Below are 12,424 nucleotides of genomic sequence, written 5' to 3' on the forward strand. Positions count from 1 at the left end.
CACTCAAAGTATGAAAGGAGTCACTGTTATAAAACAGCATGAGCCACGTCAGAGAAAGCTTTGGAAACTTCAGTGGTGGCTGTTGCACTGTTGTTTTCCAGACAAGGCTGCAGTGACTCACAGCAAAGGGAACATACTTCTGTTTTCTTTTTTTACCAGCCTGACTCACAGGATGAACTTGCCAATAAAGCTCCCCACCCCTGAAACTGCTCTTGACTCACACAGGGGTGATGAGTGGGGAGCAGCACAAGCCTCGTGACCTATTCATGGAGTACCCAACGCTCGTAGGGCTGGGATCTCCCTGGGCTGGGAAATGTTCCTGGGACACACTGGAAGGACAGGGATGGCTTCTCCAGCCATGGTTTAGCAGAGAGATTTTGCTTCCTCCAGCTCTGAACCCTCTTCTGAAATGCCTCATCCTGGTCAGGCTTGGAAGGCTGTCAGGTTTTCTCTGTGTTCCCTAGAGCACTGCTGCCCCTGTCCACAGGACCAGGGCCGAATGCCACAGGCTGCTTTCCCAAGTTCCTCTCCACAGAAATCAAACTCCTTGTTGCTGCCTCTACAGCAGCAGCTCAGCTCCTTCCACATCAGAGCTCAGCTCGCCTGGACCGTGTCATGTCTTTCGAGAGATTACTAAAACCCAATTGTACAGGTTAAATGTTTTATTACCTCACAGTAAGCTGGTGAGAAGGCACTTGTGTTCCACCCTACAAGAGCAGAGCTTGCCCAGAGTCCCCCCAGTTATATCATGGTGGGCACCACGCTGGTGAGGGCGATGTCCCCCCCGATGCAGAGCTTGGTGACCTCGTTCAGCCGCTTCTCGCGGAAGTTGTACTGCAGCAGGTGCGCGTCGTTCACGGCCACCTTGAAGTGATCCGTCTCACAAAGCACCTGGAGCTGCAATAAAAACCCCACATCAGCCCCAAAACCACTTGGATTTGTTCTGTTTTAAGGCACACAGCCGGGCAGGCTGGCACTGGCTGGAGGCTGCCGCCAGCCCTGGGGCGTGTGGAGGAGCTGCAACACCAGCGACCTTTGCCTTCCCAAAACTCTCCTGTGCTCTCCCTCCTCCGTGTTCCAGCCCAGTTTCTGCCTCCTCATCCCTGTGCCAGTCCCTCAAAGCAAGACTCCACATTGTGAACCTCCTTTGCAGGGAAAAACACCTCGTGAGAGGAGCTGCCAGCAGGGAAAACACGTTACAGAAACCTGTCCAACCACTGTGCAGAACAGCAGTGTAAATAAGGAGGGTTTCATAACCCATGGGGATACCAGAGCAGGGGAGAAGTTATGCCCTGGGCAACTGGAGCTGCAGGAGGGAGTCAGAAGAGCTGGAAGGTGCTGTAGGGACAGCACATGGGGTGGCTGCCCCAGAAACAGCCCTGGGAGCTGATCCCTGTGCAAAAGCATCACCGTCCTTGCACAGGTCTTGCTGCCCAAACCCCCTCAGTGCTTTTGGTTCACTGAGACTGAGCTGGGATGGGTTTTTCTGGTACCTTGAAGGGTTTTCCAGCTTCAAATGGAAACCTGGGAGCTGTCCTCTCCTCCTTCCCCCAGGTATTTTGGAACATGGAATTGCAGACAATGACTTTCCTGTTGTCTTCATTGAAGCGGGGGTTGAAGTGGAAGGCAACGTCATTCCCTCTCTTGAAATCCAGTGAAAACCTGCAAAAACAATAATGGAATTGCTGCTTTTGCTACAAAAACCCTGAGCTCTGTTGCAGGGCTTCCCAAAAATAGCAGAGAGAACCCCACAGACCCTATAGGGCAACAACAGGGCATTTACACATTTGTTTGGTGTAATATTTGATGTTACACCAGGCAGGGGTTATTCAGGAATGGAAAGCAGATTCCAGCCCCCCTGTTGCATCCAGCAGTGCCCCCACCCTCAGAGCTGGACCCCCCAGTACCTGTTTGGGTTGGGGTTCACAGTCCCAGTGATGGTGATGAGCAGCCGAGGGACGAGTCCTGCCTGCAGGGGCAGCTCAAAGGGGACTTTCTGGGGGACAACAGGCATTTGGTGTCAGCAAAAAACCATCTCAAAAGCACAACGCCACCCCTGGGGACAGCCAGCCCCATTCCCTTCCCTTGGCCAAGCAAAATCAGCCCCTGAGGACACAAACCCTCATCATGATGGAGCCATTACCATTGGAGGGGTTGGTCCTCCCTGAGGAGCAGCTGGTCCTCCCTGTGGAGCTGTTGGTCCTCCTTGAGGAGCCGTTGGTCCTCCTTGAGGAGCAGAAGGCCCAAATCCAGGGCCACAGGGTGGTTGTCCTGGGGCAGAAAACGGCCCTGTTGCTGGTGGAGCTCCAGGGAATGCTCCAGGTGCTCCTGGATACGCTCCTGGTCCTGCTGGGCCTCCAGGATAAGCTCCAGGTGCTCCAGGGTATGCAGGGTATGCTCCAGGTCCTCCAGGACAGGTTCCTGGTGCTCCAGGATAGGCTCCAGGTGCTCCAGGATAGGCTCCAGGTGCTCCAGGATACCCTGGGAATGCTCCAGGAGCTGCTGGTTGGTTCCCCCAGGAGGGCCAGCCCTGGGCTGGGGGGGCACAGGGAGCTGGGTTGTTGCTGTTGGCCAAGGCATCAGATAGCTGGGGACACAGGAGAGGACAAGGTCAGCTGGGGCAGATTCCTGCTGGGATCACACTGAGCTCTCCAAAGCCTGCAGAGTGACCAAGGGCAAGAGCTCAGCTCTCAGCTACACCCTGGGTTTTTGGGTTTTTCCAGAAAACTGCAGACAGAACTGCAGAGGGTTTGGGGATTGAGCAGCTTAGCAAGGACAAGGATGTGTTCCCTCCCATCCCAGCCAAAGGTCTCTGCTGCAAGGCCACAGCCACACCCCCACGGGTTTTTAGAGAACTCCATACTTACAGAGAAACCGTCTGACATTTTTCCTGAAAAACAACAAAAAAGGAAGCGTCAGTCATTCTTAACCTGCCCCGTCCAAAAACCAGAATTTTTGAGGGGAGTTACAGTTTAGTGGGAATTGATGGGAATTGATGGGAATTGATGGGAATTGATGGGAATTGATGGGAATTGCTCAGTTGCCATCACGTACCTGCCCAGCAGAGCTGACAACTCCAAAGAACAAATCCTGGTCCAACACCTGGGGGATAAACGGGAGGCGCTGCTGGGAGCAGCCCGAACACCCCGGGGCGAACCCTCGGGATGGATCCACCGCAGCTCACAACACTCCCAGTTATTCACTCCCCCAGCCCTGAGGCACCACCCAGGATTCCCATTTCCATAAAAAAACCCCAAACGGGATCCCCGAGGGGTGCAGGGGCAGCATCAGCCCGGGGGGTGCAAAGCCAGCCCCGCACATCGGGGACACCCTGTGACACACGGGATGGGCAGAGGAGGGTGGCAGCGCCCGCACAGGTCCCACTTGTCCTCCCATTCATCCACAACTGTCCCGTTCTGGCCGGAGGGCACCGTGGGAGGGCCAGCCGATAAAAGCTGCTTTGCAAGTTCTGTGAGTCCGCAAACACACAGAGAACACACACCTGCCTGTGCGCAGGAATAGCCCGAGCTGGGCTCCTCCCATCAAAGGGAGCATTCATAAGAGAAGGAAACAGGGAGAGCCAGAAAGAGGGGAAGAAAAGGAAAATTCCAAATTTAGAGCAGAGAAGGCAAATTCTCTTTGAAAGAAACGTCCAGAGGCACAAAGCTCGCAGGAGGTGTGGCTGCCCTGCCCCAGGAATAACAAATCCCCAGTTTCACAGCCAGCAAATCACTCCTCTCCCTGCAAAACACTCGTTCTCCTGAAGTTTTTAAGGCAGAAATGCAGTGACCCAGAGCTCCCAAAGCTTTATTTGCCTTCTGGGCTCTTCCTAAACCCTTGGGTTTGCCATAGTTTGGCAGGTGAAGCCGGGGTGCAGGCACAGCCAGGTCGGGTGAGCTCCACAGCGCCTTGTGCTGCTCCAGAGGGGTCCTGCAGGACCCCTGGTTCTGCTCCTGGTCTGTTCCCTCAGGGCCCCAGGGACAGGGGGAGAGCCTCGTGTCCCCCACACAGCTCTGGGGACACATCTGGGCACTTTGGGGGCTGTACCCGAAACCCCCAAACCCACGATTCCGCTGCCACCCCTAATCCTCTGCAGCAGGCTTGGAGCCCAGTGTCACCTCCTGTCTGTCACTGCAGGGCTGGAGCTCCTGGAGCTCCTGGAAATGCCCTCTCCCAGAGCTGCCAGCTGCCATGGGAAGGGGTCTTTTCTCCCACCTTCTTCAGCAGCACCCCAGCGATGGATTGCAGAGGATCCCAGCACCATTGGGGCTGGAAAAGCCCTCTAAGCGCACCCAGCCCAACCATTCCCCCAGCACTGTGTCCCCAGGGGCCACATCCACACAGCTTTGAAATCCCTCCAGGGATGGGGACTCCAGCACTGCCCTGAGCAGCTGTGCAAACCCTTCCATGAAGGAATTTTCCCTAATATCCAGTGAAACCTCCTCTAGTTGCTCCTCTAGTGCAATGTGGGGCCATTTCCCCTCATCCTGTCTCCTGTTCCCGGGGACCAGAGCCTGAATCCCTCCCAGATCCACCCTCCTGGCAGCGAGTTTGGAGAGGGAGAAGGTCCCCCCTGAGCCTCCTGTTCTCCAGGCTGAGCCCCTTTCCAGCTCCTTCAGCTGCTCCTCGAGTACCTGAGCTCTGATTTCCAACAGCATTTGGGCAGCTGAGCTCTCCCTGCCCCAGCAAGGATCAGCTGCAGGGAACATCCCAGAGCTGACCCCGAGCATTCCTCATGCTCACAGCAAGTGGAAAAAACCTTCTCTTTGGGAAAGAAACACCATTTCTCCCCCCTTTGGTGCTATTCTTGCAGAACTCAAATAAACCTATTCCCTCCTAAACATAACTGTCAGAATAGAAAAATAAAAATGGCCCATATGAAGAAGCATTTCTTACAAAGCCCAGTCAGTATCTTCTGTCTTCCAATATCAACTTATTATAATATAACACATATAATATTATGTTATAATATAGTAATTATAAATAATATAAATAATAAATATCTATGATATTATATGATGTGGTATTGTATTATATTGAATTATATTGATGTGATATTGTATAATATTGAATTATATTATATTGTATTGTATTGAATTATATTATATTATATTATATTATATTATATTATATTATATTATATTATATTATATTATATTATATTATATTATATTATATTATATTATATTATATTATATTATATTATATTATATTATATTTTCTTCACCCTGCAGGGATTTTGGGGCAGGGCTCTCCAGCCCCCCAGGAGTTACAAACACTTTCGGGGCTGCTCCACAGTCCATCCCTCCATCACCCCTAAATCCAGTGAGGGTTTCAGGGCTGTCCAGCCCCCCAGGAGTTACGAGCACCTTTGGGGCTCCCCCACAGTCTCCATCCCTCCATCCCCCCCGAACCACCCGGGGCTCTCCGTGCGCCCCAAACCGCAGAACCCGCGGCAGCTCCCGCCTGTCCCTCGCTCTCCCAGGGCACGAGCGCACCCCAATCCCTTCCTTTGCAAGGATTTTTGTGCCTCATCCCCCCCGCTCCCCCCGGGATCCCGCATCCCTCACCTGCGTGCGGCGGCTCCGCGCTCGCTCTGCGCTCCGCTGCGGGACCCGCCCGGGGGCGGCGCCGAGCGGGGACACCCGGCACAGCCCCCAGGAGCCCCGTATTTCCCCTTTTCCAGCCCTGACATCACCCACGGGGGATGGCAACAGGGAATATTTGGTTTTCCTGGCGGTTTGTGCCTCGCACGGCTGTTCCCGTTTCCCTGCCCAGATGTTCTCTCCTTGCCAATGTTTGCCCGCGTGCCTCACGGCTCCATCCCCCCAGCTCGGTAAAACACCCATTGGACTTTAAATTCTGAACATTTTCTCCTTCCCCACGAATTAAAAAAAAGCTAAAAAATCTTTGTTTTCACCCGACACAGCAGGGCCGGCAGAGGATGGGCTCGGGAAGCTGCTGGAGGCAGCTGGGATTTCAACAAACCCGATTTTATTTGAGGTTGAGGGTGAATCATCTCTGGTGTGCTCCGTGGGCTCCACAGCTCAAAGCAATGGAGAAGGACGAAGTGGTTTTGAGCTGAAATCCTGATCTGCTGCGCTGTGCTGCTGGGAGAAGGGGAAGGGAAGGAAAAGAAATGAATGGAATGGAATGGAATGGAATGGAATGGAATGGAATGGAATGGAATGGAATGGAATGGAATGGAACGGAATGGACTAGATTAGGATCGAACAGAAGAGAGGATTTCAGTAGGAAGACACCCACAATGACCATCTAATCCACCTCCCTGAGCAATTCAGGGCTGACCAAAGGTTACAGAGGGAGGCACCCTCTAATTGGTGCCATTACAAGCACAAACTGCTGCTTTTAGCCCTCAGCTAAAGGGCTCAGCTGCAGCTGATATCTCACAAAAAAAAGGGCAAAAATCTGTTCACTTTAACCCTGATTAATTTTAGTATAAATCCCTCTGTTTCAACTCTGCTTTTCCAAAAGATTTTGCTTAAAAGAGGGAAGCCTCCTCTCCATCGGGGCTCCAGCCTGGATTTTAACATCCTGCAGCTTCATGCAATACTTGTCACAGGGATTCAGACCAAACCTGAGGCTGTAAAAATGCCAGGGATGCCCATGGGAATGGCTGGAAATAGAGTACTTCAGGGAAATGTGTATATAATACTTAATGTGTATTAAGTAACAGATATTAAGAATATTAGTCCATAAGAAATGCACTTAATTAGGGAGTGCTGCCTCAGTCGCCTCTCACAGCAGCCAGCCCACAGCAAACAGACACTGCAATGTCTTTGGAGGTGTTTTAGGGCAAAGGGACCTGGAGAGGACTCAAGCCAGCAAGGATCCCTGATCCATGGCAGGAGGAGCTGCAGCTTCCTGAGCCTGTAGCACAGACAGGGCTCTGTGAATTCCTTAGAGCACGTTTTCCCTTCCTCCCTAAAACTCCCTCAAGATGTCTTCGGGAAGAAAGATTTTCATGGGAAACAGGTATTGCTATTTTCGTTATTTTACTCAAAGGCTTCAAACATCAACTAAAAATCTTTACCCGTTTTCTTTGTTTTTCCTGCTCCAATGGCCTGAGGTTTGTACTTGCAGTTATGCAAGACACAGAATTCACAGAGTGACTCAAAGATCATCGAGTCCAACCCAACACAGGAGGATAAAGAAAATTTGACCAAAAGTCAGTGGGTACAGAAATCAAAACCAGATCTAACTAATTCCTTAACTTAAATAACCCAAGCTGCAGCAAGGATGATGAGTGAGGTTGGATGGGGCTTGGAGCAACGTGATCTGGTGGAAGGTGTCCCTGCCCATGGAACAAAGTGGCCTTTGAGGTCCCTTCCAAGCCAAGCCATTCCCCAATTCCATGATTCAGCACCCATGGGGTGGGTGCTGAGCCCTTTGCACTGAGCCAGGGATGCTCCTCACCTAAATCATCTCTTGGTGACTCACAGGACACCCAGGCGTGGCCCCTGAGCTTCACAGCCCTGCCTCTGGGATCCAGGGAGGTGGGAGGTTGGTTTATGGCCAGGAGTCAGCAGAGCAGGGCTGGAACACCCTGGCTTTGGGGGAGACACAGATCTCCTCACTCACAGCCTTGTGACGCCTGGCCATGCAACCCTGGCTCGTCCAAAGTGGGTAAAGAATTAGTCATGGCCTCAAAAATCAATATATTGTGTGGGTTTTATTTTTTTTTTAAGCAATCCCAAGTATCTTGGTTGCTTTAGAGAACCCTCCACGTAAAACAAAACCCCCCTTGGTACCATGGATGATTTAAAGCCCCAAATTACAAACCCAGGGGGTGGGAGATGGAGGAGCCAGGGAGGTGGATCAGCCATGGGACCACCCCATTTCTGGGGATGTGCTCTCAGCTTGCCCTTCGCTGCAGCCAAACACCCCAAGCACGAGCTGCTTTCCCCATTTTAGAATTCCCAGCATTTCTCCAATGCCAAGAGCCAAATGATGCCTGACAGTGGCTGGGCCTGCCTGGGGGAGGTTCCTCACTGCAGCTGTGGAAAAACACCCCACTGCAACAGATAACTGATCTCCAGAAGGGAAATACCTTTACAGCAGTCATTTGGATTACTGAATAACTTTAAAGCAGTAATGGAAAATAATAAACAGAAAGCTAATGGTGAATTAATTGGAGGAAACCAATCTAGAGGGCAAGAATCTCCATGGCGTGAGAGATGCACTTCCCCTCTCAGAGCAGAAGAAGCCACATCCACATTTCCCTGCCTTGTGATTCCTGTGGCCTGATGTGTGTGGGACTGGCAGCACCCACAGTGTGCAATGTTTGGGCTGCAGCTCTGCCACGGGGGCTGTGCTTGGCACCATCCCCAGGTGCTAAATTCAGCCACCATCTCTGCCTGTGCCACCTCCCAGGCTGGAGAGCTGGGACAGCATCACCTCCTTTCTGCCTCAGAGTGGGGATGAGGCTTTGAGGAGCCTTTGTGGAGCCCTCATGGCACTTTCCTGAGGTGTCACCACAGCTCCAGCCCTGAACTCCAGTGGCTGAGTCACCTCTGACTCACCTAGGCAATAAAAAAGGGCAGCACAGCCAAATCAGGCAATGGGAATCTCCTCTGGGACCTGCCAGACTTGAGCAATTTCATCCCAGGACTTCTGAGAGCAGGGATGAAGAGTCCCCCTTCTCCTTCTCCTTCTCCTTCTCCTTCTCCTTCTCCTTCTCCTTCTCCTTCTCCTTCTCCTTCTCCTTCTCCTTCTCCTTCTCCTTCTCCTTCTCCTCCAGTCCTTTTGAGGATTTGGTTCATTCCAGAGCTTTTTGGGCTGCATCACCATCTCCCCCTCCCCAAAATCACTCTGCCCCAGCACTGGGGGAAAACTCCATCAGAGGAAGGAAAACTTGAGCACCTCAAGTTTGATGGCAAAGAAAAGAAAACCAGGGGATAAGCAGCACCACCCCTGCTGCTCACATGAACTTCATGCGTACAACAGGTCTGGGCTTGCTCTTTATCCTCCTTTTATTCTTTTTATAAAGCACCAAAGCAAAACTCCTGCCTTTGGAGCTCCCTCCTCCTGGGAAACACCAAGCTGCACTCACCCAGCCCCTCCTGCCCTGGCAGAACCAGGAGAGCTGCAAGTCCCCCCCAAAAATCCTCACCCAGCTTCTCATGCTGAGGCTGTGGATGAGCAAAACCCTGCTAACCCTGAAGCTTTTATGTGATTGAAGACGAGGAAATGAGAAGCACTTTGAGGCTGGCATTCAGATGGAGCACAAGTTGCTTTTCGAGCGTTAAATGAGTCTCGCAGCAATTTGTGTCAGCAGAGATTTTACAGAAGTCCTCACACTCCCCCTGGCTTTGAACTTGATAGAAATTCCATCCTCCTCTGCAGCCTGGTGCCCAGGGGCCCTTATGGAGCATCCTGCATGCAAATAAGATGAAATAAGTGCAGGAGCAATGCCTACAGTGACCCCAAATGCTGGTGCAGGTGGGGCCAAAGCCCCCAGTGGCTCTTTGCTATCAAAATCCACGACCTTGGTGCTTTTCTTGCCCACCCTCAGCCAAGCCCTCCAGAAACTACTCCAGCCTAAAAAGCTGAGAGGAACAGTGCTGTGCTGAAGGAAGGGATTTCATCAGTTCACTGAGGGCAAGGAAAAGCCCCCTTGTCTCTGGGACAGGTGCTCCACAAGGAGAGCAAAACCCCTGTGCGACACCACCCTGAGCGCATGGGGCTGGGAAAAACATGGAGGGCAAAGAAAGCCAGGACAGCTCAGCAGAAAACCTCAGTACCAAGCACTCTGCAGAGTTTAAAACAACTTTATTACACAGCAATCACAGAATCTTTGAGGTTGGGAAACACCAATCCAACCTCAATGGGTGGTTTTTGCCAGATCTCAGGAAATCAGAGGAGAGGGAAAGGGAAGAGCTTTGGAGGAGTCATTTTCCTTCTCTCCTGCACTAGATTTTTGCAGAGCACAGGAATCCATCCTGCTGTGAGCCCTTACACTGAGCAGGGCCCAGATTTAAACCTCCTGTGTTTGTGTTCCTCCTGCAGCAGCCAGAGCTCAGGCAAGGTCTGTGCAAATCTGCAGCTCCTAACAGCCTCTCCCAGCAGCACCATATGCCACTAAAATGTTGGTTTTGCCATTTTTTGTCAAGTTCAATGTCAAAAAATAATCATTAGCCCTCTCCCAGAGGCTTTGCAGGGCAGGTGGAGCAGCAGCAGAGCCCTCTGGTGATGAGCAGGGTGGTGGAGGGGCAAAATCCAGAGGAGCCTCATTGTGCTTTGCTTTCACACAACACTCAAAAATTCGTTTTCCCAACACCTTATATATTTTTTTTGACCCACTCAGAGCAGTTTTTGCTTGATGTCACTCCACTCCCACTCTCCTTTTAGCAGCTCCTTACTGTGCCAGCCAGTACAGAGCCCCAGGAGAGAAGCATCAGGACAAGGATGGTGACAGTGGCAGCACAGAGCCATGAATGTGATCAGCCCAGCATTCCAGGTTTATTTGTTTATATTATTATTAAATTATTATATTTGTTGCTTTGTGAGGGGAAACAGGACAAAATCCAGACAGAAATGCAGAAATGAAAGCCTGGTGTGGAAGCTGATGAGACTTTGAAATACCTCAATTAAAAAACCTTCAAGATCAACAACTCTGTGTCCTTGAGGAGTGGCAGCAAACCCTGATTTTACAGAGCTGGGCACACAGGGAGAGCAGCACCAGGGTATTAAAGCAGCAATTTCCCCCACTTTAAGTCAATTTAAATTGTGATATTCTGCCACCTTCTCTTTGCTGGAGGGTGTTGCCTGTAACTGAAGGGAACATGGACAATTTGGAAATAACCCCCCTGAACCATTTCTGTCACATAGCACGGGAATGTAAAAAAATATCACAAAGCACTGGAATGGGAAGATTTCACATTGTGCAAATGAAGCAGGTTCCTTTCAAAAGGCACCACAGCACAGGGTTACTTCTCATTATCCTTTAACAGCTCAGAAAAGTGGAATATCCTCACAAAAAGCCCCTGTCAGGACACATTTCTGGGGTTCTCAGCATGGATCTACCCCATGACAACGCTGCATTCATGAGCCAGGGGTGTCACAGAGTATCCTGAGTGGGATGGACCCACAGGGATCATTGATCCAGCTCCTGGCCCTGCCCAGATCCCCAACAATCCCACCCTGGGATTCCTGGCAGTGCTGTCCAAACCCCCCTGGAGCTCTGGCAGCCCTGGGGCTGTGCCCATTGCCTGGGCAGCCTGGGCAGTGCCAGCACCCTCTGGAGGAAGAACCTTTCCTGAAATCCAACCTAAACCTCCCCTGGCACAGCTTCATGCCACTCCCCATTTATGCCAAGCCCAGGAATTCCCAAATGAAATCCAGTGTCTTTTGTCATCTCCTGAATTTATTTCAAGAATGGATAAATTCCATATTTGCTTTTAACCAGCACTACTTTCTAAGAGTGATGTGTGATTCTGGTTGGAAGGGACACTGGGAGGTTCCTGGTTCCCACTTGGAATGAAACTGAGCTGATGCAGGAGTTTAGGGGTTAATTGCTACAGGAACTCCCTCCCCTAATCACAGAACATGAATGTGCAAGAGCAGGTAAGATCTTGCACAGCCAGCAGGAGGAGGACCTGAAATGAAACCCGAGGTGTGCCAAGGGCTGCTCAACACAGCCCTTCCCTGTCCTGGCATGAGAAAACTGGGAAGAGCGCAGGAACACAGGCACTGTGATTTTATCTCCCAGTCTCTCATTTAACAGGGAGGGTTCCCTTTGGAAAGTGATAACAGGGAGCAGAACTGTTCCTGCTGTGCACTGGCCTGGGTGTAGCTTGGGACTGCATGGCAGCTCAGAGATGCAAAGTCCCATTGTCACCAAACAGGACACCCTGACCAGCCAGGGGATCTCTGAAACAAAACTATCACAGAATCCCAGGGTGGTTTGGGTTGGAACAGACCTTAGAGATGATCCAATTCCACGCCCTGCCATGAGCAGGGACTCCAGGTTGTTCCAAGCCCCTCCAACCTGGCCTTGGACAATTCCAGAGGTGGGGCAGCCACAGCTTCCACGGGCAACCTGCTTCCAACAAACCTGAGAGGTTCTGCAGGCAAGAGTGACCAAAAATATGTTCTCTCTCTGTTATCAGCTGGCATTTTTAGTTAACTCACTCCACTGACCTGTGAGAGCAGAGGAAAAGTTATAGCAGCTCAGCCCACTGCATCGACCTTGGAAATGGGAAAACTGGGCCAGCAGTGAGTGGAACAGGGGATTGTCCCTGCAGTGGAGGCACCAGCCCTCTCCAGACCAGAGCCCTGGGTCGCACAGGCTGCCCAGGGATGGGGGCTGTGGGTGCAGAGCTCACTGCCCTGCAGGGCACAAACACCCACAACACCCACCCAGGGACACACCGGGGTCCAAGTCCCCCTGGGATCCCCCTGC

General features: G+C 51.5%; 1 protein-coding gene across 2 annotated transcripts; it reads right to left on the reverse strand.

Annotated features, from left to right (window-relative positions):
- Nucleotides 1–654: 654 nt before the first annotated feature.
- Nucleotides 655–6,032, reverse strand: LGALS3 (galectin 3). 2 transcript variants are annotated; one of them, XM_030949773.1, is made up of 7 exons: nucleotides 5,989–6,032; nucleotides 3,055–3,102; nucleotides 2,868–2,890; nucleotides 2,144–2,587; nucleotides 1,908–1,996; nucleotides 1,494–1,662; nucleotides 655–897 (listed from the first exon to the last, which is right to left on the reverse strand). In XM_030949773.1, the coding sequence occupies exons 1-7, from the start codon at nucleotides 6,017–6,019 to the stop codon at nucleotides 742–744; spliced, it is 960 nt and encodes a 319-aa protein (XP_030805633.1). In that variant the 5' UTR covers nucleotides 6,020–6,032; the 3' UTR covers nucleotides 655–741. The 2 variants fall into 2 exon arrangements, with proteins under 2 accessions (XP_030805633.1, XP_030805634.1); XM_030949774.1 differs by lacking the exon at nucleotides 5,989–6,032 and adding an exon at nucleotides 5,571–5,633.
- Nucleotides 6,033–12,424: the final 6,392 nt, after the last annotated feature.

Source organism: Camarhynchus parvulus, chromosome 5 (genome assembly GCF_901933205.1).
Source record: "Camarhynchus parvulus chromosome 5, STF_HiC, whole genome shotgun sequence".
Taxonomy (NCBI): domain Eukaryota; kingdom Metazoa; phylum Chordata; class Aves; order Passeriformes; family Thraupidae; genus Camarhynchus; species Camarhynchus parvulus.